Raw genomic sequence first — 25225 nt, 5'->3', positions numbered from 1 at the left:
AGCATAGATCATATTTAGCATTTATTTTTCACATATCTTTTTGAATAGCTAGGAATACTGAGTACCTACCGTGTGCCAGGCAGTGATCTGATTGCTCCAGATTCATTAGCACATTGAGCCTCACAGCAACGACACACGACATGGGTGGAATATTCCTCAACTCATTGATGAAGAAGGTGAGGAATGTAGGAGTCTTGTCCAAGGCCACACTGCTGGGTGTGGAAGGTCCAGACAAGCCACCTGTCTTATTCTAGTGCCCATGGGTACAAGCATGGCGTACCCAGAGACTCTCATCACTGTGTGGGGGACATTCTCAAGGTTGTCTCCCTAGTATGCACAGATCCCTCTTTGAGAGCCTATTAAAAAGGCAGATCCTAGGGATGCTGAGCAAGCCTGGGCTGGTGTGGGAACTACACGGTGTCCCCTGAAGTAGTCCCTTGCTTTTGTCCTGGTTGTGCTGGGGTTCAGAAGGCTCCCAGATGCACACCCACTCTGTGGGGGTGTGAAGGTGAGCAGTAAGCACAAAGAAGTGCCCTGGCCCATCAAGAAAGATGAAGAAAGCGCCGCCACTAAGTACACCCAGGGGAGCATGGGTAATCATGCTAGACGTAAGCATGGCTCAACAGCCTTGACTGCAGGTCAAAGTCAGGGCTATATCCTAACTTTAGTGCGCCATCATCAAGCTCCGTAAGTAAGTATAAGTAGGAATTCAGGATTCTTGTCAAGTACAAAAGTTTTGAACTGAAACAGAAAGATTCTTATGAATTAAGAGCCGCATATAAAATCAATTTGGAATGCAGACAGAGGAGTTCGGCAGAATGAGTGATCTGAATCCAGGAATGTGGGCTATGAGAGCAGTTTCTCTTGAAGGTAAGGCTCCCTGACGTAAAGCCCAGTGTGGCTCACTAGAGATGTGACATCATCATCATCTGGCCAGAATCTCTGGTGTTTAAGTCTTTGGAGAAGGGGTGGTAGACAGAATAATGGCCCCCCCCCACCAAAGACGACTACGTCCTAGTATCTAAAACATCTACACATCACCTTTTATTACTTTGCACGGCAAAGGGGACATTGTAGAGATGCAAAGACCATCCTGGGTTACCCAGTGAGCCCAAGGTAAGCACAAGGGTCCTTGTAAGAGGGAAGCAAAACAAAGTCAGAAAAAGGTGACATGATGAAAACAGGGCAGAGAGGGAGAGAGGAATTTGCAGATATTACACAGCCAGCTTTGAGGATGAAGGAAGGGGCTGTGAATCAAAGAACGCAGGCAGCCTCTACAACACTGATTTTCAACTGGCGTGCTATGAGAGGTCCTCAAGCGTGCCGTGAAAAAAAATTTTTTTTTTTGCAGTTTTTGGCCAGGGCTGGGTTTGATCCCGCCACCTCCGGGATATGGGGCTGGCGCCCTACTCCTTTCAGCCACAGGCGCTACCCCTGAAAAATTTTAAATATTGTTAATTAAATTATTTTCAAAAGTTTAAAGCAAAGTATGTTCCTCTTCTTTTTTTTTAAATCAACATAATTTAAGTGTGCCACAGAAGTTTAACTACAAGTTCAAGTGTGCTGGGAGACAAAAACGGCTGAAAAACACAGCTCCAGAAGCTGGAAAGGGCAAGGACACTGATTCTCTCCTAGAGCCTCCAGAAGAAACACAGCCCTGTGGACCCACTGTTCTGGCCTCTAGAACTATAAGATTAATAAACTTGTGTTGCTTTAAGCCACTTAGGTTTGAGCAATTTGTTACAGCAGTAGGAAGTCAAGGCAGAACAGATTTACATGGGACGATCTAATAGTTTCCTTAGCCCCACTGAAAAGGTCACCCTGGTTGATCCACTGCTGATCTACGCCCAGCGGAAACCTCTATGTCTACGATAGTTATTGAGCACGCAATAATTATTCACACCAAAAGTAAGATTTAAGATATAAAAATGCTTAAGGAAATCAGAACCACGTACAAAGTTTTTATTGTGTTGAAGAATATGTAAAAATTTAAGTTTATGTAATTGTCATGATTTTAAAGATTTGAACTCTTAAAGTGCTGGCTTATAATGCCCATTTAAAATGTGTCATCAATACATGTACCATCATATAAATGGGAACCCTAAAAAAGAAAGAAATTAAAACGTGTCACAAGTACTTGATTTAGATTTGTGATTTTTAGGTCAAAACCATACTAAGTTAATCTTTTTTTCATTTTTTTTGAGAGAGTCTCACTTTGTCGTCCTTAGTGGAGTGCTGTGGCATCATATCTCACAGCAACCTCAAACTTCTGGGCTCAAGTGATCCTCTTGCCTCAACCTCCAGAGTAGCTGGACTATAGGTGCCGGCCAGTGCCCAGCTATTTTTAGAGATGAGGTCTCACTGTTGCTCAGGCTGGTCTCAAACTCCGGAGCTCAGGCAATCTGCCTGCCTAGGCCTCCTAGCGTGCTAAGATTACAGGCGTGAGCCACTGCGATTGGCTCAGATGCATTTTGGATATTTGCTTCTTTTGTCCTTATTAGATATCATTGTGATGAATAAAGTTGTAAAATCAGCTGGCTCACATACTTAGCAGATAAAACATGTGCTTAGGGAGATGGCAAAGATGGCTGTCAGGTTTTATTGGAAAAATCAATATTTGATACTTAAAAGTCATCTTCATGGAAAAAGTCTAAATTCATGGTAAGCTATTGCCCTGGGGAGAGTGCTGTGGCGTCACAGCTCATAGCAACTTCCAACTCCTGGGCTTAAGCGATTCTCTTGCCTCAGCCCCCTGAGTAGCTGGGACTACAGGCGCCGCCACAACGCCTGGCTATTTTTTGGTTGTAGTCGCCATTGTTTGGCAAGCCTGGGCCAGATTTGAACCTGCCAGCTCTGGTGTATGTGGCTGGCGCCTTAGCCGCTTGAATTACAGGCGCCGAGCCAGTAAGGAGTTATTTTTTAACTCTGAGTATTCAAGGAGAGCAGTGCAATCTTTTCAGAGCTTAGGACCTCTAAAGATGGTGGACACATCTTGCAAAGCCACTTCTACAATGAGCAGAGAGCTCCCCTGGGTAGCACATACACTAAAATTTGAGTGATACAGAGAAAACTAGTATGGCTTCCGTGCAAGAATGGCACACACATTTGCAAAGCATTCTATATAAAAATAAAATCAAATTATATAATAAAAAAAGGAGACAGAATCATTGTGATGGCCCAGACGGGAGACTGGAAAGACAGAGCAAGGCCTCTCCCGCCATCTGTTGGTGACAGGTGTTTCCCATGCCCACTGAGGTTGGAGGCAGGCTTTGAGCTTTTTTTTTTTTTTTTTTCCAATTGAGACATAGTCTCGCTTTGTTGCCCTCTGTGGAGTACCTTAGCATCACAGCTCACAGCAATCTCAAACTCTTGGGCTCAAAGGATTCTTCTGCCTCAGCCTCCCTAGTAGCTGGGACTACAGGCGCCCGCCACAACATCTGGCTATTGTTTTTGTTTGTTCGTTTAGCAGGCCCTGGCTGGGGTCCAACCCACCAGTCCCAGTCATGTGGTCAGTGCTCTAACCACTGAGCAACGGGTACCCAGCCAGGGTTTGGGCTTTGATGATGATCCACAGCTTTGTTCATAGCTATGAAGTTTGTAAAGAAGGAACTTCTGACCATTCTATTTAAAATGGCAACATACTCACCTCATGGCACCATTAGGTGCTCCCCAATCCTCCTCCTGGCTTTATTTCTCTCTCTGGCACTCCTCAACTTCAGACACACTAGATTTTGCTTGCTATTTATTATTTCCATATCAATCAGATGATAAAGAAAAATCAACACACCAAGGCAGAGGGAGGGAAGGTATGCGTGTTGGCTTTGGGGTATGGAAGTCTTGGTGCTCAGGGAATGGTACGCCAGGTCATGACAGTAGATGACTGGTCATCATGGAAAATATAGTCAGATTAATTACTGGGCAAGAATTTCAGAATGGCTTAGATTTGGTATGCTTATTATCTCCCTCTTTTTTGTAAAGGATAATACAGGGCGGCCATAAAGTTCATATGTGATATAACTATTTAAATTGCACACAAACTTATGGCCACCCTGTACAGTAGAACCTCCCTAGTTGACCACTTCCCTACATTGACCACTTACTTAAGTTGACCTAATTTTCAAAGACCGGATGTGCACCAAATGTAGGCATCAGTACAGTAGGCCTATATCTTATAAGTTGAACACTTCTGTGTGATGAGTAGTTTGTTATAGTCTCTTGTGTGGTCAACCTATAGAGGTTCTACTGTATTTATTTTTTAAAAATTCCCCAGGATGTCCCATTGTTAGCAAACAATGTCCCCTCTATGGGTACATCAGTTACAATCATTGTTCAACACAACATCCTTGAGCCATTTGAAATGCCTCAAATGTCAAGAAACCCAACTTATCTCTGGCATGGTAAACTTTTTAAGGTAAATTTTTTCCTATAATGGTTACTACAGAGTGCTGCTTAATTTTTAGTTAACTGGAACCACATCCATCATAGGTATTCCAGTTACTGAGGTTTATGTCTATAAGGACAAAGTACCAGAGATAGAACATTTTCCCCCTTTCCAAGCAATTTCAAGAGAACTCAGCCACCAACACACCTCATTACCTTCTTAAAAATATAAAGTGAAATATTATTTTAGATGAACATTTCTTATGTCCTAATAACTTAGTATTATTTACAAAAAATTCTTAAGTTGATAAAGAATTTTGTTTTTTAATCTTCTATATTTAATACACCTTAAACTTAATTATACTTACCTTTTTTTAATAAAAGTATCACTTTCAAGGGAAAAAAATGAATGTTATTTCATGTACACAGAGAAATTGTGCTCTGTAAGAAAGTATGTAAATGTCCTTCTGCCCGACACACTTCCTACACCCTCCTGGTTCTGCTGTACCACTGACATTAATGAGGTCACAAATAGTAAACACATTTCACTTCCTGGGTAGATATAGGTATGTGGCAGAAAGCATGCTTTTCAGCAGGAGTAATTCTGCTGAATATCTTCACACATTCAGGGTAGTTGTTAGAATGGTAGTATTTTATTTGGCTTCTTTCTATGTCGCATTAGCACAATGCTGAAGTTATGTCTGTGTCCCCAGTTACCACCATCATTATTTGAGTCTTGGGACCCAGAGGCAGCATCCCCCATATAGGAGACAGACAGCGATAGGGGTACAGGATAGTGATAGAGACGCGGATTAGATTAGACCTTTAGATCCTTTGCTTCTATCACATTATTGTGAATTTATACAAATTCCATTTATAATTTAAAAACTGTACTATGTAACACAATTCTATACTACTAGAAAACATCCTTTTTTGTAAATGCATTGAAAAATTTCTGGGCATTTTATTAGGCCTATTTTTTAGCATTATTACAAATGCTGACAATCAGGTATTTCAAACCCCAAATATAAAGTCAGTTTTCTGAAATAAGTTATTTGAGTTAAAATGAATTCTATAGTAATACAAGAGATTTGCATGGGTTTTGTTCATTGCTTGCGGCAGAAGCAGCTTATTTCCCCAGTAACTACTTTTCTTTTCTTCTTTTTAGCAATAGACTCCACATAGTATGACCTGGGCATACAGTTGCCTACTAGGGAGCACATTTCCCAGACTCCCTTGCAGCTAGCGGTGGCTATACAGCTAAGTAGTGGCCAATAAGTTGTAATTAACTTCCCTGTTTTGCCTTCAAATAATGGCTCCCTTTCTGAAGGCTGGTCAGAGACATGGCAAGGAGGAGCCTTCAAAGGTCAATATCTTTGACAACGATCAAACAACAAAACAGAGGAAGCCTTAATTATCTGCTGACATACAAAGCACAGTTGCCCACCAGGCCTGGAGTGCCTGTTAATTCTGGACAGTGAATCTCTTTGTTACAGCCTCTGTTATGGACTAAACTGTTTCACTCCCCATTATGGACTGAATGGTTTTATCCTATCCCCAATCCCTTCATATGTTTAAGCCCTAACTCCTAACATGACTGTTATTTGGAGATATAGCTTACAAGAAGGCAATGAAGCTTAAATGAGCCTATAAGGGGGGCCCTAATCTGATAGAACTCATGTCCTTGTAAGAAGAACAGAGACCAGATCTCTCTCTATCCTGCCCTCTCTCTCTGCACACAGAGGAAAGGCCATGTGAGGACACAGGTAGAAGAGCCCTCACTAGAAACCAACCTGACAACACCTTGATCTTGGACTTTTAACTTCCAGAACTTTACCAGAATAAATTTCTGTTGTTTTTTTACATCCAGTCTGTAGTATTCTGTTATAGAAGCCCTAGCAAGGTCAAACAGCCTCTTAGCCTTTACACTAACTGATAACGTTGCTGCACTCCAGTACCTAGAACAGTGCCTGGAGATTAGCAGACATGCAATACATACCATTTGGATAAATACATGAATGAATAAAATGCAAGGACAATATTTAATTTGTGAAGTGCTACACAAATGTAATTTAGTGGAGTCATAGATGTTGTCTATGTATTCATTCTCCCACCCATTCACCTTTTTATCACTCAGGTTGTGTTTACAACCAAAATAAAACCTCACTATTATGGTGCCCTGTCTCCAACAGCCCATCCCAAATCTCTGTTGTCAACTCCTATTCATTTTACCACCTATAGTGCTCTTTTGACCATTACAAAGGCCACCAGTTCCCATTATCTCTTGCTTACTCTATGGTAATTGTTTCCAAACCTTTCCCTCTTCAGGCTCTGTACTTGGTCTGTTATAAGACTTCTAATTGCTTCTCTGAAATCCATTTTGCCTGTTTACCTAGGAACAGATATCTCATTTTATTCCATATGGCAATGCACTGTGTGAAACAACCTCATTTCCACACCATTCCTGCAACCTAGGGGCAGCCATATGATAAATTCTGGCTAAGGAGATAGAAGTGAAATTTGTTGGGTGGGGAAGGTTTCTGGAAAACCACTTTAAGAGAAGGATAGAAAGCTGAGACCAGGCCACTTTATTATTTTTGTTGACTGGAATTTGGGAGTGATTGTTGGAGCTCTAGCAGCCATATTGAGAATGGAGGAAGGAAGAGAGGAGATGGAGAAAGAAATTCTGTCCCTGATAATTTTGTGGAGCTGTAGTACCAGCCCTGCATTGCCTATTTCCAAGTTTCTTTTACATGACAATGAAATGTACTTTTTAGTATGTAAGCCAGTGCTGTCAGGTCTCTGTAATTAGCTGTTGGACACAATTCCTAATGGATACAGAACCCATGCCCATTACTGTCAGCCTAACCTTGCAGATGCATATTCTGAGGGCAGCAATTTTGCCATCGCTGATGCAGAGCTTAAAGGGTTATGAAACGGTTTCATAACATAGGTGGGAGGACTACCAATAGCCTCATTCTACAGATGAAAAAAAAAAAAAAGAAAACAAGGCCCAGGATCATATAGTTCGTAGGCACAACAGAAAGACTAGGACCAAGGTCTCAGATGATGCCGAGGGATGACAAGAGGTGAGACTTTGGTGTAAGCTACGGAATTTGGAGATTACACGCATGCTCACACATATCTCATTCCATCTCACCCTTTTGGATAACAAAACACTCCTCTTCTGGGAACCATCTCTTTTCCAACTGAAGCTGTCATCATCTGACTCTGGGTGAGCACAGGCACCTGATCCTAGCCCCCATGATGCTGCAGTTGGTCCAGAAATGGCTGTGTGCCCCAATCAGAGCCAAACAGACTTCTTCTGGGGACTGCCACTCATTCCCTGTGAACTTGAGCCTATCCTGTCTCCTTACCCATAAAATGAAGGTTAGTCGATTACTGACTCAGTTTGGCATTTGTGAGGATGAGATGAAACAACGGAAGGGGCCTGGGAGCTGGCAGATGTTCAGTTCCCATCACCTACTATTAGGCTTGTTTAGAAAGCTCTATTTCCCTAGACATCTTCACAGTTTGTGGGGTGGGAATCATGGCCTACAATTAAGCCCCCCAACTCACTTATATCTCTATTTTGTTTGCTTATTTCCCATCACAAAGAGAAGAGGTATATGTCTCCAATTTCCGGAAGAACCACTTCAACTGATTTGGCTGATGAAATGATGGACCTTGTGGAGAATTCCCATCCCTTTTCTGCCTCTAGAAAAGCAACTGTAATAGACAAAATTTAAGAAATATGCATTTCTTCTCAATCTGGCAATTTTAAAAACTACAGGCATTTGAATCAATCAGCTCTTGAATCAAAAGAGGTCATGTGGATGTGGTCATGGTATTTATTCATAATATATTTTCACAATGTATTAATAATAAAGAATAACACTTATTCATATACTGAGTATAACTTTTCCTGGAGCACTCTGGAGCTTTCTTGGAGTTGGAGAATACTGCCAAGTTTTCCTAATCTCTTTGGTTTTTAAAAGTGGGCAGAGTTTCTCAAACCAAATGTCTTCCACAGGCCACTGGTGAAGGTTTCCCTTCAATCAGGTTGAAGGGCAGAAAGACCACTGCTTTAAACAAAGAGTGGATTAATGGAAGATTAGAAGGACTGAGGCTCTTGTATTCCACAGTTCATTTCTTCACACAAATGCCAATTACTACAGCAGCCATGAAAACTGGCAGGGCATTAGGCTTGTGGCCTGAAGAGAAGTCTGTCACCTACCAATGTTTTCATGCAAAAGGCAATCCCGATGACTCAGAACCTGGCTCTGAACTTCTTCAGGTATACTGGTATGCTGAAGGGTAGTTCTGTTTTGTGTATCCTGTGTCTTGCTATGGGTAAACTCGTATATCATTTTAGAGTATTTTGACAAAATGGTGAGAGGATTTCACTTTCCCAATATCACTCTGTCACGAAGCTGCTTGGGGGACTCTCCATTTGACTATAGAGAGATCAAGGCACCATGGACTGAAGCAAAGTGTATTAACAATAAGAATAAGAATAAAGTCCATCTCTCTTCCCAAATAAGCATGTTCAAAAATAAGTAGAAATAGCTGATTTCATCCAAGTGGTCTGTCCATTAAAAATTGTCCTTCTGTTCCTCCCTTTTATTAAAAGTGTTTACATTTCTGAGTCTGAAGATCACTTAAATACATAAAATATTAGCACCAAGGCAGCATATTTTTTCCCAGAGATCACATAAAACTAAATAGATACTTAACATAATTAATAGTTGGTACAATCTGTGATAACACTAACTTACTTATTGGCTAATGACACTTTCCTAGAAATGCCAAAAACCTCTTTATACGACTCTCGTAGCACCTTGATGACAGTTAGGTTGTTGTTGTTGTTGTTTTTTTTTTTTTTTTTTAGAAAAACCACATTGCAATTTTAAAAAAAGCAACAATTTACAGATAAAAATAAACAATAGTGTACCGTGATAGTGAAGGATCACTTTTGTCATAGCACTACATATAATGTAGAGTACGTAAAATGCAGTGGTCTGACTGCAAGGGACAAAATAATGAAAAGGCAGTCATAATAGAATCATTTTACGTACAAAAATATTACATCACAATAAATAATTTCAAACATAAATATTAAACTTTACATCATTAGGATATTCCACATATATACACACATGTGTGTATATATGTGTGTATTCATATGCATATGTACACACATTTACACACACACACAAGCATACAAGTCCTCACACATACACACATGCGCACGCACCCAAATTTAAGGTGGAGGTATTGCATTACTATCCTTCATCCATCCCATAATGGCTTCCTCTTCAGAGCACCTGAAATAAACAAAAATAAACCAAAAATGTAAAACTTCTGCCTCTAATAAAGCATAAAATTAAAAAACCACTAGCCTGAAATCCCCACTCCCAAGATAACTGCTTTTCAAATATTGGTGTATTTCCTTCTAGTCTTTTTTCTACACATATGTGTTTATATGTATACACTGGAAATACTGTGTATATGTACTTACAAATTTTGAAACATACAACATATTTATAAAACATAATAGATATAAAATACATCAAGTATGTATCAAGTATGTAGTGGACAACTGATGATCATGGCCAGCCATCACCCATCTCTCCTCTTCTGGTCATAAGCCCTTGCATGTCCCTTGGGAATCATTGCTTTTCCAACTGAAACAGTCAGTAACCTGACGCTAGCTTAGGTGCATGATCTCAGGCCCCTGGAGATTGTGACTGATTCAAAAGTGACCATGTGACCTAATTAGAGCCAAATAGAGTTCTTCTGCAAGATACATGCCAGAAGTCGCATTAACATGGATCATTAGCTGTAAGGATGAGTAGTCCTAGAGCTGCCCAGGACCACGGTGTAGGGGAGATTGTCTGCCGGGGAAGGAAGCCACGTAGAGGCAAAGATTGCTGACTGACAGAAAGAAAGAAGTGCTGAGGACTCTGTTGGAGCCTGTGCATGCAGACATGCCAAAAGCTAGCACACCACTTGGATATTTCATTTATTTAAGATAATAAATTCTCATTATTTCCTACTTGCAAGAGAAATAATCTTAAGATCATAATTTTGAATATGGATGTTTAATTAAACATTAAAATACGAATACATAAATATCAAATAGGAACTCCTGTATTGCGCTCTTCACGTGCCTTGCAGGTTAATGGGCTGCTGGAAGTTTGACGGAAGATGTAGGCGAGTGACATGAGTGGGTTGAGTTGGTCCCTTGCAGCTGAGACACTAGTGTGATAAAAAGTGTCGATTCCCCCTTTTTCCCACTAGAGGGAGCACTTGCTAGCATAATCCAGTTAGAAGAGAGACTGCCGAATCTTTAACATTCATGAATGACTCGACTCCTGTGTATTTTGTCATAAGGCGGATTTTGATTTCACAGGTATAAGATGAGGCCCGAGATTCTGCATCCCTAACAAGTTCTCAGAAGAAGCTGGCCATGTTTGTCCTTGGTCTACACTGTGAGTAGCAAAGGTGTAGCACAGTGCAGTGATTGAGAGCACTGGCTTTGGTGAAGGACACTTGTGGGTTCTGCCAAGGGAATTCATCATGACTTTAGGCTACTCAATAGTGGGCCTCAGCTTCTTCATCTGTAAAAAAATACCCCCACCTTACAGTTTGTGTGCAAGGATTCAGTGAAATAATAACTGAAAAGTGCTTAGTATGTTGCAGCTCCAATAAATGCCACTGCTATCATTACTATAATACTCTTGGGTAGTACAAAATATTTCTCAAAGGATGATTTGAGAGTCACCAGCACCAGAATTCCCTGTGTTAAAATTACAGATCCCTGGTTCCACCAGAGATCTCGTGAAGCACGATCCCTAGAGATAGAGTCCAGCAGATAGTATTTTAAATACACATTGCAGAGGACTCTGATGTGAAGCCAAGGGATCTCCATCAAGGGTGGAGAACAGATGACTTCAGTCATGTGAGGACAAATAAGCAAGAGAGATAAAGGTAAGATAATGTTGGTTCAGGCTCAAGATGCTTAATAGTAACCCTGTCTGACCCACCTACATTTGCTCATCATTAGGCTACAGAAAAATAAAAGAGAGGGTCAGGTGTGGTGGCTCACGCCTGTAATCATAGCATGCTGGAAGGCCGAAGCAGGTGGATCACTTGAGCTCAGGAGTTCCAGACCAGCCTGAGCAAGAGTGAAGCCCCATCTCTGAAAATAGCCAGGCATTGTGGCCGGTGCCTGTAGTCCCAGCTTCTTGGGAGGCTGAGGCAAGAGGATGGCTTAAGCCCAGGAGTTTGAGATTGCTGAGAGCTATAAAGCCACAGCACTCTACCAGGGCAAGAAAATGAAACTCTGTCTCAAAAAATAAAATAAAATAAAAAAGAAAAAGAAAGAAAGAAAGAAAAAAACTAAAGAGAAAAAGAGAGACAGGCATAGGACACTTACCTTAGCTATAAAACTCGCACCTCCAGGCCAGTACCAGAGGATGGAGTACATTTTCCACAGTAACCACCGCATTTCCCTATGACTCGGGTACCATCCTGTAATAAGATACATCATTTTAGACTACTTGCTTGGCTAATGTTTGCAGAGCTTGCATTGGCTTTTGGGGAAATATTCTTGCACGCACAGTAGTTAAGTTTTCTGAACTGCAGTTCATAGTCTAAAGCAGGAGTTGGCAAATTATGATGTGTGGGCCAAATCCAGCCTACCACCTGTTTTTCTACGACCTATAGGACAAGATGGTTTTGACATCTTTAAATGGTTGAGAAAAAACAAAGAATAATATTTCATATCATATAGAATTCAAATTTCAGCATTTACTAATAAAGTTTTATTGGAACTCAGCCATGTACACTTATTTACCTAATGTCTATGCCTGCTTTCATACTGCTATAATAGAACCGAGCAGTTGTAACAGCTCTTATATTTTCACACGTCTTCTCGGGACACTACAAGTCACAATGACAGTTTTAACTTGACAGCATTTTGAGTGACACGTGTATCACTAGGTCATATTATTTATTTCCTTATTACCAGAGTACACCATTATGACAAATCAGGAAAAGAAGAGAAAGGCAGACTTTGACAGTTGCACTGTTAAATTACAGTGGCATGTGAATTATTTTGTTATCAATTCTAGATGACAAAATGTTTATTACAACACTATAGCTGTGTTAAAAGAATACAGTGTATACCAGCATTACCAAACTAAATACTCATCACAATATTCCAACTCACAGGAAAGCAGTGGTCAGAAATTTAAAAAATTTAAAATGGAATGCCTCACCATATAGCATGATTCTTTTATAAAAATAAAAAATGAAAATAATTTTCCTAGTGATTTGTTAGTCAACCAACAAAAACAATTTACCCATGTCAAGTTAATTAACAACACCTAGAGAAATGTGTTCAGAGAAAATACACTTAAGAACAGATACTTAAAAAGCTAATGACTTGGGGAGTTACATCACCAGTCAACTAAAAAACAAGGCAAATGATTGTAAGTGGTTATCTTTGGCTCTTGATAAGTCTAAAAATACTACTGATATGGTTCAGGTGTTATTGTTTATTTGAGGAAACAATGCCCAATCTGAAGTAAAAAAGAATTAGCCTCTGTGAATAATCCAGGGTATTTAGCAGAATAGTGCAATCATTTCTGGAATAAGTACAGGTGGGAGTATTTCAAAAGGTCGAGAAAGAACTGCAGAAAAACTGAAGTGGACTCTGTTAAGATGTGCTGAAAACAGAAGATGGTAAAAATATGTGCAGGGCAGAAAAAGCTGTAGTTGGGCAAATTTACAAAGGCCCATAAAACTATCAGATGTTTAAAGCACATGATTACTTATTGTATTATACATCAGCAGGTACTTTGTGGAAAATATTTGAACCTACCAGGTGCTATGAAATTAGGAGTGTCAATTATGAAGTTCATTTTCTATCATGGACCTAACCATCATCGGTTTTGTGAATTTTCTGTCAGACCTAGAAGTGCAATACCTTGACTTGTTTTACCATACACTGATTTGATGCTTAGCAGTATTAATAGTTTAATTTTGATTTTTGAGCTCAGGGCTAAAATAAAAATTTTTTTGAACAAGAACCTCACTCAATCACTCTAACTAAACACTTAATGGTTTTGAACATTACCATTTGTTTCAGTGTTGATAATGTTTCTTCATAAATTGAACCTAAAATTACAAGGCAGAAATGCACTTATGGGCAAAACTTACACTGTAGTAAAATCATTTCACTGACAGCATTTTTTGAATCACATGTAATGTTAAGCTGCTTTATATACTTCCCATAATTATCAAAAGTTAAAACAAGAAGGTACTCTTATTTCACGCAAATGTACAATTGATTCATTTCCTGAACTTTAAATGAAGTTCAAGCAGTATTTTTCAGACTTTAATGCAAATGCAAAGGAAATTTTCATATTTCAAAATCTATTTAAGTAATGAGGAGTTTCCATCTCATTTTCAATCGCAAGTAATTACTCTGCAATATAATTACATGCTAAAAGGCAAATATTGAGGGAAAACTCTAATATGTGTAGAATTCTATAAATGCCTGCCGAGTCATAAATATGCTCAATTAAAATTATATGGTTATGGACAGATAGTGTTTGGTGCTATCAATCCATGTAGAAAGACATTTAGAAAGATGTAATACATAATCTCATTTCCGATCAGCATTAATATATATTTATAATCAATTTTGATAATAGAGGACATCAATTAAGCAAAATGATTTTGTCCTCTCTATATCCCATTCTTCTCATTATCTACATGACAAAAGTCATATTAAATTATAATTGTATTTTGAATTTAATCCCCCCCCCCAATTTACACAAATTTGTTTTCTTTCTTGCCATATAAATACAAGGTCTAACTATTAAGTTTGTGAACTCATCCTAGAAAAAGTGCTACATACCTCCTTGCTGACTATCACTACTGTCACCTTTGAAGTATTCCCCTTGGGAAGCTATGCACCAAAGCCAGTGCCTACTCAATGCTTCAAAACAATTTTGGAACTCTTGTTCTAAAATGGCCATCAGAGCTATCGTTATACTACCCCTGATGCCCCAAATGTCATCAAAATGTCTTCTTTTCAATATTTCCTTTATCTTTGGGTAAAGAAAAATGTCATTGGAGGCCAGATTGGTAGAATAAGGAAAGTATTCCAATACAGTTACTTGTTTAGTGGCTAAAAACTCCCTCACAGAGAGTGCTGTGTGAGATGGTGCATTGTTGTGATGCAAGAGCCATGAGTTGTTGGCAAAAAGTTTGGGTTGTTTTCATCTAAATTTTTCACACAGCGTTTTCAGCACTTAACAAATAGTAAACTTAGTTAACTGTCCAGTTGGTAGAAATTCATAATGAACAAACCCCCTGATATCAAGAAAGGTTAGCAACATTGTTCTGACTCTTGATTTAGAGTGATGCAGCTTTTTTGGTCGTGGAGAACTTGCTGACTTCCATTGTGCACTTTAATGCTTTGTTTCAGGGTCATGTTGCTACATCCTTGATATGTCACCAGTGATAACATGTATGGCCCAAACATCATCTTGTCTCCACAAAAGGTCTTGGCAAACGTTAACTCTGCTTTGCTCTTGTTCATTGTTGAGTTCCTTTGGGACCATTTTGCAATGTTTTCATCAGTTAATGTCCACCCTGACCTCTCTCCCCTCAGAAAAGCGTTTAATCCATTTGTACACTGTTGTTTCCTTTATGGTATTATCCCCATCAACTTGGACCAACACATCTCTGATTTCACTTCCACTCTTGCCAAGTTTAACAAGAAATTTAATGTTTGTTCATTGCTCTAATTCAAGCTCCAGCATTCTTACAATGGAACGCAAAAACACTGCAATAACAATAATGTATGCCACTGAGCAAGATGCGGAGGTTATGAAACCTTACCAAGTTGTCTGTACAGTGCTGCCAATGTTACACACAGTGGCAAGTTTGTGAACGTCATTGTTAGACCTCATACAAACATAGTATCATCAATTTGACATCTTGGACCTCAAAGACTAAAATATGTATTGTGTGGCCCTTTACAAAGTTTGCCAACTCCCAGTTTAAACATCTGCACTCTCCCAATTCATCTTATACCATCCTTTTCCTGATGCTTGCATTTCTTTGGGCTGTTCTTTAGCTATGCCCCTTATATTGAAAGGCCTTTGTACATGCCATTCTCTGTGATTGGAACTCTTTTCTCTCCCCCTTTCCATGTGCACCATATTATCCCAGCTTTTGCCTGATAAATTCTTTGGAACTCAGCTCAAAGGCCACTTCCTCTAAGAACCTTCCTGACCTAGTTACTTGCTGCAAAAACTTCTTTTTGCAGTTTTTGGCTGGGGTTGGGTTTGAACCCACCACCCCCGGTATATGGGGCTGGCACCCTATTCCTTGAGTCACAGGCACTGCCCTGTATAATTCTTTTTTTAACATCTGTTTTCCTGCTAGAATGTAAGCTCCATAATGGCAAGGCTTTTAAAATACTTTTTAAAACTCAAGAGTATCTGCTCAGTGCCTGTAGCACAGTGGTTACGGTGCCAGCCACGTACACCAAAGCTGGCAGGTTCGAACCCAGCCCGGGCCAGCTAAAACAACAAAGATAACTGCAACAAAAAATAGCTGGGCATTGTGGTGGGTGCCTGTAATCCTAGCTGCTTGGGAGGCTGAGGCAAAAGAATTGCTTAAAGCCCAAGAGCTGGAGGTAGCTGTGAGCTGTGACGCCACTCTACTGAAGCTGACATAGTGAAACTGTCTCAAAAAATGAATAGATAGATAAATAAAAACTCAAGCATATCCAGAACCTATCACATTGTATGGCTCATAACAGTACTAAATACATATTTGTTAAATGAACAAATGAATGAATGAAACAATGAAAGTGAACTCTTCTTTTTGAACTGTAATTAAGATTGCCTTGCTAGGGTGGCACCTGTGGCGCAAAGGAGTAGGGCACCGACCCCATATACGGGAGGTGGTGAGTTCAAACCCAGCTCTGGCCAAACACTGCAAACAAAACAAAACAAAAAAACAGACTGTCTTGCTAATTAGTTCCCTTAATACCTTACCATGCTATGAAAAACTCCTTGCTTAATTGTGTATAATTACCATGTCCATAATCCCATCTCCCTACCTCCATTCCTGCACAATGCTTCACGTTTTCCACTATTGGGAATAACACTATGATGAACGTATCTGTGCCTACATCTGGAGATTTAGTTGGACTATATATCCTGACTGGGCCAAAGGACATGAAGATTTGTTACATACAGCCAAAGTATGAGTGCTTCTTGCAAACAATGGATAATTTCATTTAAAAAAAAAAGAAATATAGGTATAAAGATACAGTTAGATAAGGGCCAGTGGTAGTTCTGGAGCTAGCCCATGTCACCACCGTCTGGACTTGATGCCAGATCAACAGGCCTTCTACCCAGGAACTATCTCAGTAGGCATAGTACAGGGCCGGTGGCCTTCAGGATGAGATAGACTACCGATGATTTCTGTATCATCAAAGTTTATGCTTCTACCAAATTCTCCTGACCCAGGAAAGAAGCTAATCTGAGTCAGAGCTGCATATTTAAACAACCCCTGTAAGCCTCAGTTTCCTAGTGTACCGGTGAAATAGAAATAATAATCTTCCCTGTAGGTTTGCTGTAAGTGAGGTAATGCACATAAAGTGATTAGCATACTACTTGGCCTAATATATGTGCTCAATAAATGTTAACTTTTATTATCATGAAGGTGTTTTTTACATAAGCATTTCCACCACAGCCCGTTCCCATAGAGATGAGTAAGAGTCTGGATAATTATAAAATTACAAAGTTAAAAAAATAAAGGCAATGCTGAGTTTATCACATTCACACTCTCCCCTTAATTGGGACTCTGTTCATTTGATTTAGGTAAAAGTTGAGCTAAAACTTATTTTTATTACTGAATAAAAAAAGCCAAACCGAGAGAGCAAATAACAAAAATATAATTGTCATGGAGACAGTGTCTATTTCAGAAAAAAAGGTATATTAGATTCACCCACTCATATTATGAAACACTAATTTTTTTCTTCATTAAAGCAGGCCCTCTAGAAGTCTCTTTTCAATGAATATTTTGTTAGCCTAGCTTGAGCTATCACATATAATTAAAATGAATGAATCTCTATTCTACTAAGAATCATTTATATTTTACACTTTTCACTAATTCTTCTATTTTTCTCAGTTGTTATGAGAAGGAGAGGTTAGTGCTTATGATTTAGAAAGGCCAGCTTATCCGTGACTTATTTATAAATCTTTATGGTTTGCTGGTGGTAAAATTAAGCTTGGGTGGGGTAGATATTTTGCTTAGAAAATCCATACAAATAGTAATGAATGATTTTAGGGACTAAAATCCCATATCAGGTTCAAGATCATGTACAGTGAAATTTACCCTTGAATGTCCCTGAAAATGCCACAAGACCCAGCATATGTGTTTTTTTGTTTTTCTGAATCTAGCCCTAGACAGTTACATACAGTTATAAACATCTGTCTAATTTCTATAGGAAAGTCCAGCATAAAAAGCACACACATATAAAATACAAATTTACAGCGTTTCACTCTACTGGTCTGTGGCATGGTATTTATACTTGGGGAATAGGATTGTAGGATCTTTGTAAGTTAATTGCAGGTCACAGAGACGTGAGCTGACTGCACTTAGTGTGTGCACATATACACACATGTGGCTCAAATCAGGGGCCTTAACTTCACTGGCAGTGAACTGAAAGACAGGAACTGAGTCCATGTCTTCTATGGTAATACAACTTTCATTAATTTTTAATTTCAAGGCCATTGTTTGTTTACAGCCCTTTCTGTAGCACAGGAATGCCCATTAGACCACAGTCCTTAGTCACAGGCCCCTGGTTCCCCCAACCCGGCAAATTCCTCAGGCACACGAGGGCAAAGTGCCCTGTAAGCGCCCCTCACACCAGGCAAGAAGTGATTCTGCCTTCACACTGTTGGCTTCTGAAGGCCCGTTCTAGAACATTCTCCCTACAAGAGACCTGGATGGGCAGCTCTGAGAATGAGACGTGGATCCTGGGCCTCGACCCCCTTTCTGTCTGCCTGCTTCACATGCAGCAATCTAAGCAGACTGAGGAGAAACTCTTTAGATCCTGAGCTGAGCTGGTGCAGAAAAAGTATCTGCCCCAAAGTCCACCTGCTGACTAAAGAGGTGTCCCACACAACTCACTGCCAGGCTGGGGTGCGAGCTAGAGATAGGCTCAGCCCTGGCTCACACTGGAGTCCTACATCCTTCCATGAGCTATTGAATATCTCAAGTGAGGCTCAGTGCCTGTGGCTCAAGTGGCTAAGGCGCCAGCCACATACACCTGAGCTCACGGGTTCAAATCCAGCCTGGGCCCGCCAAACAACAATGACGGCTGCAACCAAAAAAAATAGCTGGGCATTGTGGTGGCGCCTGTAGTCCCAGATGCTTGGGAGGCGGAGAAGCAGGCAGGCAGAAAGGAGGCAGGAGAATTGCTTGAGCCCAGGAGTTAGAGGTTGCTGTGAGCTGTGATGCCATAGCACTCTACCCAGGATGACAGCTTGAGGCTCTGTCTCCAAAAATAAATAAATTAAATTAAAAAATATATCTCAGGCGGCGGCACTGGCCCCATATGTCGGAGGTGGCGGGTTCAAACCCAGCCCCGGCCAAAAACTGAAAAAAAAAAAAAAAAAATATATATATATATATATAATATATCTCAAGTGAGCCCCTCTCAAGTGAGCCCCTTCCTTACTCACCTGGGCCAACTTCTGAACCCACAAGGCAGGTACTGGGGCTATGAAAACACTATAACATTAATAGCTAATACTCGTGTGTCCCTGGTCTTTGCCCAGTGACATGCCAACAGCTGTACATTCTTACCTCATTTATGGTTCAGAAGAACCCTAGGTGCCAACAATAGATGAATGGTTACAGTAAATGCAGTACATATACAAAATGGATTACTCTTCAGCCATAACAAAGAATGAAATCCTGGTGACCGGTGACAACTCGGATGGAGCTGGAGGACATCAGACACCATGTTAAGTGAAAAGGTGGGCAGAGAAAATTAAACACTGTATGTTCTCACTCATATGAGGAAGCTAAAAATGTTGACTTCACAGAAGTAAAAAGTTGAGCAGAGAACACCAGAGGCTGCAGGGATAGGGAGAGAGACGTTAAATGATACCAAATTTCCCTAATCTGATTGGTATGCGATGTATGTATCGAAACATCACTCTGTACACTGTGAATATGTACAGTTATTATTTGTCAATGAACAAAACCCAATAAAATAAGGGCCACTCTAATCCCTATTTTATAGAGGAGTCCCCAGCCCTCTAGAAGTTAAATATCGTGCCCCAAATAGCAGAGCTAGTGAGTGAAGACTGAGAAAGACTTCAGAGTCTGTGGGCCTCACCTCTAAGATCTGCAGCCACCGAGGGCTATCACTGCAGCACTAAGGGCTGGGCCTACTGTAGGTCGCTAAGAGCAGTCCCACCACCTTTTCAATCTCCCAAGAATCTGACCTCATTCCCAACTTGCTGTCCCAAACTACTGGAGAAGGCACAGCTAGAAAACATAGATTTTTTTTACATGCAAACTGCTCAATATATAATAGCTATTTTAATTATAATCACTATTATTTTTATTAGGTAAAAATTGGAGAGTTCTTTCTATTCCACACAGGGGCACTGACAGTGAACTTGATATTGGACTTACTGTGATCAGCTCTGCCCCCGCCAGTGAGATAGCATCTCTCTCTTCCCAGGGGTACTGGAGATCCAGTTTTACCTCAAATGACTACAGGGTATCCCAAAAGTTGCCATACATACATTCAGAAAATAGGAAATTACAGCTACATGTACCATTATTTACAGAATATTAATTATAAAACTTTTTACAAAATATTTCTGTATGTGTTGATATAAAATATAAAAATATTAAAATATATCAGTTCATTAACTTTCTTATGTATGGAGACCTTCGGAATGCCCCATAGAGCTTTTAATTTTGCTTGGGGAAAAACATTTCATTGCCAAGGTGTTTTGTAGAATTGAGATTTTCATTGTGTTTTTTTCCCTCTGTAGGTCCCAGCAGAAAAAGAAAAGAACTTTATGGGGGCAAGACATGATTGCAAGAGGGACTTTACCTAACAATTACAATCAGTATAACCTGGCTTATTGTACCCTCAATGAATCCCCAACAATACAAAAAAAAAAAAAAAAGAAAGAAAAATGATTATTTAAGGGCTGAACCCAAACCAAGCTGTTTAGAGAACAGAGTTTCATAACCGGGCAAGGTCTGAGCATCGCAGAGGAGACTGGGCTTCAGTCCCCCAGGGCGAGATGGTGGTAGGTATTAAGGGGGAGCAGGATACGGCACTACTCCAAAGTGTATTCCAGGAACTCTGGTTATTTGGGGAAACTCAAAGGTGTAACTTTGAAAACAAGATTTTGTGGTTGGTTTAGTTTAGGTCAGTGGTTTCTTAAAATGCAGCCCCAGATCTGGAGCACCAGTACCCCCTTAAGAAATGGTAAGAAATGTAAATTCCAGCCTCTCCTCAGACTGCCTGTTTTCACAAGCCCTGCAGGTGATGTGATCCACACAGCAGTCTGAGCCACTGCTTTATGCTTCTAACGAAGCAGTTCAAGTAAAGCCACACAGGTTTCTTTCCTGTATATTTTATTCCAACCTCATATGCTAATGCTTACTATGGCTCTTGAGGGAGGAAATACGATATTATACAATTTTTTCCAAATGCACCGGGCCATGGGGAGCTCCTTTCACTGAGCATCCCTTGGGGATGCTGCTCCGTGGACCACCCTGTAGGTCAGGCACACAGCAGTGGTTCTCCAGGCAGCTAGGAGCTAGAGAGTGCTCAATAAGGAGTGTTCCATGGGCCCTTGAGATTAGTTTTGAGCTTAGGCTTTCTGAGCTGGCATAGAACACCAAGATTAAAAAAAAAAAAAAAAACAAAGCAAAAACAAAAACAAAAACAAACACCCCCCCAGCATTGCTGACAGAAACCATCTCCAATAGCTGTCCCTACAGGCTTGGGTAGCAGCCAGTGTAATAATCCTTCTCTCCAGAAGGTGGCGCTCCCGACTTTAATTACTTTTAGTTTCTGACTGAAACTGTCTTAACAGGCTAAGGGATAGGATTACAACTCATGTTGCACATTAACCTGGATGGAAGTGGAGGACATTATTCTTAGTAAAGCATCACAAGAATGGAGAAGCATGAATCCTATGTACTCAATTTTGTTATGAGGACAATTAATGACAATTAAGATTATGGGGTGGGAGGAAAAGCAGAAAGAGGGACTGGGTGGGGGGAGCCCGGGGCCTTGGTGTGTGTCACACTTTCTGGGGGCAAGACACGATTGCAAGAGGGACCTTACCTAACAGTTGCAATCAGTGTAACCTGGCTTATTGTACCCTCAATGAATCCCCAACAATTAAAAAAAAAATAGATGGGTTTCCTACAACCATGTTTTAGACAGTTAATGCTTTTGTTCTGGGTCATTGAAACATAATGCACAGTGTATTTCAAAACATCATGTTGTATACCATAAAAATATACCAATGTTTATTTGTCAATTAAAAAAAAAGAAACAATGCCTAGATTTTAGAGGGAAGGGGGTGGGGAGAGAACTGTAATTCTTAAAACACACCCACTGTCTCTCAGCTTTATTCCTTTCTGTATAAGAAAAAAATATTTAACAATTCATTTACAAGCAATAAATATGGTCATTTAGTTAGTTCATCAGATTTGAGGTCACTACTAGGCTTAGATGGTTTTTCACAGACACAAATTTAACCCTGGCAACTAGGGAAAAAAAATAATAAATTTTCCTGTATAGTCACGATTGGGCATTTTCTCTCTTGGTGGTGGGGCTGGAAATAGGTTTAGCTGCTTCATCCTAATTTCGATCAGGTAGAAATGTTTTTGATAGCGTTGCCAGATTGAGCAAATAAAAATACAGGATGCCCAGTTAAATTTGAAGTCCCATGCACTGATTACAACATATTTACAGTAAAAAAGTTCACTGTTTATTTGAAATTCAAATATAACTGGGCATCCGGTATTTTATTTGGCAACTCTACTTTGGAATAATATCCCCCTTTCCCAGTTCTCTTCCTTTTCCACCCCTACTCACATTTCTGAGGGCAGGGGAGCCCCCAGGCAGGGCTCGTCACTGAGGCCAGGATGGGGAAACAGCTCATGCTTGGGTAACCTTACACCTGCTTGCCTGCCAGCCAGGTTCCTGCTGCACATTCTCAGAACTTCAGAGAGAAGTCTCTAAGGGTTCTGTCCCGGCTGTACATCTGAATCATCTCGGGGAGTTTTAAATTCTACCTCTGCAAGGCCCCACCTCAGAGATTCCTATTCAGTTAACCTGGGTGGAAGGGACCCGGGCATGTGCATTTTGAACATCCCTAGGTGATTCTAATATATAGCTAGGGTGAGAAACAGCATATAGTTGAGATGCTCCTCCACATACGATGGGGCTATGACCCAATAACCCATTGTAAGTAGAAAGTATCATAAGTTGAAAATGCATTTTAATGCACCTAATCCCCCAAACACCAAAGCTTAGACTAGCCTACCTTAAACATGCTCAGAACACATATATTAGCCTGCAGATGGGCAGAATCATCTAACAACACTCTGTGTCATAATAAAGTATGGACAACAGAAAAACACAATTCAATTCAAATTGGGGGGAGGAGAAGGAGGGGGGGAGGAGAAGGGGAGGGGGGAGGGGAAGGAGGAAGGGACACGATGTAAGGGTAAGTGGCACACCTCCTGGGTATGGGACACAACTACAACGGGGACTCTACCTAACAAACCCAAACATTATAACCTAATTGTTTGTACCCTCATTTCAATCTAAAATTTAAAAAAATAAAATGTTGAATATCACATGCAATTAAATAAATACTGCCCTGAAAATGAAAAATGGAGTGGTGGTATGGTACTCAAAGTCTGGTTTCTACTGAATGTGTATAGTTTTTGCACCATCACAAAAATTAAAAAAATGGCTAGGTGCACTGGCTCATGCCTATAATCCAGTGCTGGGAGACTGAAGTGGGTGGAAGACCTGCACTCAGTAGTTCAAGACCAGCCTGAGCAAGAGTGAGACCCTGTCTCTAGAAATAGAGAAACTAGCCAGGCATTGGGGTGGGTATCTGTAATCCCAGTTACTCGGGAGGCTGTGGCAAGAGAATTGCTTGAGCCCAAGAGTCTGAGGTCGCTGTCAGTTACGATGCTATGGGACAGTGAGATTCTGTCTCAAAAAATAAAGTAAAAATCTAAAAAGTCAAGTCAAACCACCGTAAGTTGGGAACTGCCTGTATAGTCCCACACTTCTCAAGTTGTACTGTGCTCGGGATTTCGGTTCAGCTGTCGATCCTGACTCAGTAGCTTGGGGGCCACAGAACCTGCATTTCCTACAAGCCCCCAGGTGATGCTGATGTGCTCGCGTGGACCTCACCTGGAGAAGCCAGATTTTAAAGTACAAAAAATAGATTATTGTGGAAGCTCTGCATGTATTTCTAATTCTCCAGACCCATCACCTGATAAATTATCCCTTTCTTCCAGCCTCATTTGTATTTAAGTTTTTCTAAAACAAGATCATTTCCTTTAGGTTCACAAAAGTGAGCCACAGGTTGTCTAACTGCAAGATGTCTGGGCTGCAAGTGTTGGAGGCTTCTTCCTTTTTGCTTCCTGGGTAGGCAGTTTTTCTAATTACTCGGCTGGTTCACATGGGAACCTCTCTCAACTCACATGGAAACACTTCACCCTTAGTATTTTGTAAATTTTCTTCTTAACACTTTGCAAAATGGTTTGAATAAGTGGGAAAGCTGGCTGCTTCCTTCAGCAGCACCACCACACGTGAAAGGAAAGAAAAAAAAAAAAAGAAGGAAAAGAAGGGAGAAAGGAAACAAAAGTCACCCTCCACCCCGTCCGTAACCTTACCGGTGACTTCTTAATGTCGGAGACAGCGTAATTCCCCTGTGAAACCCATCTAGCAGATTCCGTAACAGACAGGCCGGTTCCATAAAGGTTGATGCTAAAACGACCCTGGAATAAATGACCAAGGAAAGATTTGTTAGCCCATATGACATCCCAAACAGTACAGGTACTTTGGAAAGGGATGGATGTTAATTGTAACTACTAATTATTGAGAGTATTTTGTTGTTTTTTTTTTCAGGACCAGGCATTTTTCAGACATCTTCTCGATTGCCCTCACAAGAGCTCAATGAAGGGCGTTTTCTTTACAGACGGGGAAACTGAGGCTTTAGCAGAGGTGATTAACTTCTCCAGGATCCGGTTAACAGTCCAACTCCTACCTTCCTGACTTCAAAGTCCTTGTTCCCAACCAGCTCCATTCGGCCTCTCTAACACAGCAATCCTGGTGTTACTCACAATTATCAGATTCCTTCAGGAACAAAATGTCACAGTGTAATTTTTCTAACAAGATCTCGCTGCCAAAGCTTCCTGGGCTTCCAGCTCCCTGGGGCGATGAGCACACCGCGTTCTAAGCACAGCAGGGCGGGACTTCAAAGACGGGGCGCTTTCCCCGGAGCGGCCAGCAGAGGGCACGGTTGGCCTGCTCAAGACCACGGGGGACTCGGGCGTGGGAAACTCCTAGGCCGATCTGCCACACCACTCCGAGGGTGCCTTTCACAACGTGCCTCTGCTGCTTTCATAGTGTAAGGAGATGGTGCAGCAAAGAGACGGTTTTTCTTTCCTTTCTCCAGTTGTCTCTGTTTCTCTCAACAATGACTTGGCAAAGGCATCTGAAAAA

The 25225-nt window shown here is 40.6% G+C and overlaps 1 protein-coding gene and 1 non-coding gene across 3 annotated transcripts in view; one reads left to right on the top strand and one right to left on the bottom strand.

Annotated features, from left to right (window-relative positions):
* Positions 1–3020: 3020 nt before the first annotated feature.
* On the top strand, positions 3021–3127 carry LOC128592972 (U6 spliceosomal RNA). Its single transcript, XR_008382170.1, has one exon. It is a non-coding gene; the product is annotated as a U6 spliceosomal RNA (small nuclear RNA).
* Positions 3128–7683: 4556 nt separating this feature from the next.
* ADAMTS9 (ADAM metallopeptidase with thrombospondin type 1 motif 9) overlaps positions 7684–25225 on the bottom strand; it is a 179949-nt gene continuing 162407 nt past the window's right edge. The window contains exons 38-40 of one of the 2 annotated variants that reach the window (XM_053599270.1): positions 24394–24498; positions 11822–11916; positions 7684–9707 (exon numbers count right to left, since the gene is read on the bottom strand). In XM_053599270.1, the coding sequence (XP_053455245.1) occupies positions 11827–11916; positions 24394–24498 (195 nt within the window). In that variant the 3' untranslated portion in view covers positions 7684–9707; positions 11822–11826. The remainder of the gene's footprint in view (positions 9708–11821; positions 11917–24393; positions 24499–25225) is intronic. The other variant, XM_053599271.1, reaches the window with a different exon arrangement.

The sequence above is a fragment of the Nycticebus coucang genome, chromosome 8 (genome assembly GCF_027406575.1).
Source record: "Nycticebus coucang isolate mNycCou1 chromosome 8, mNycCou1.pri, whole genome shotgun sequence".
NCBI lineage: Eukaryota > Metazoa > Chordata > Mammalia > Primates > Lorisidae > Nycticebus > Nycticebus coucang.
Note: the sequence above shows the minus strand (reverse complement) of the source record. Positions and strands in the feature narration are given on the sequence as shown.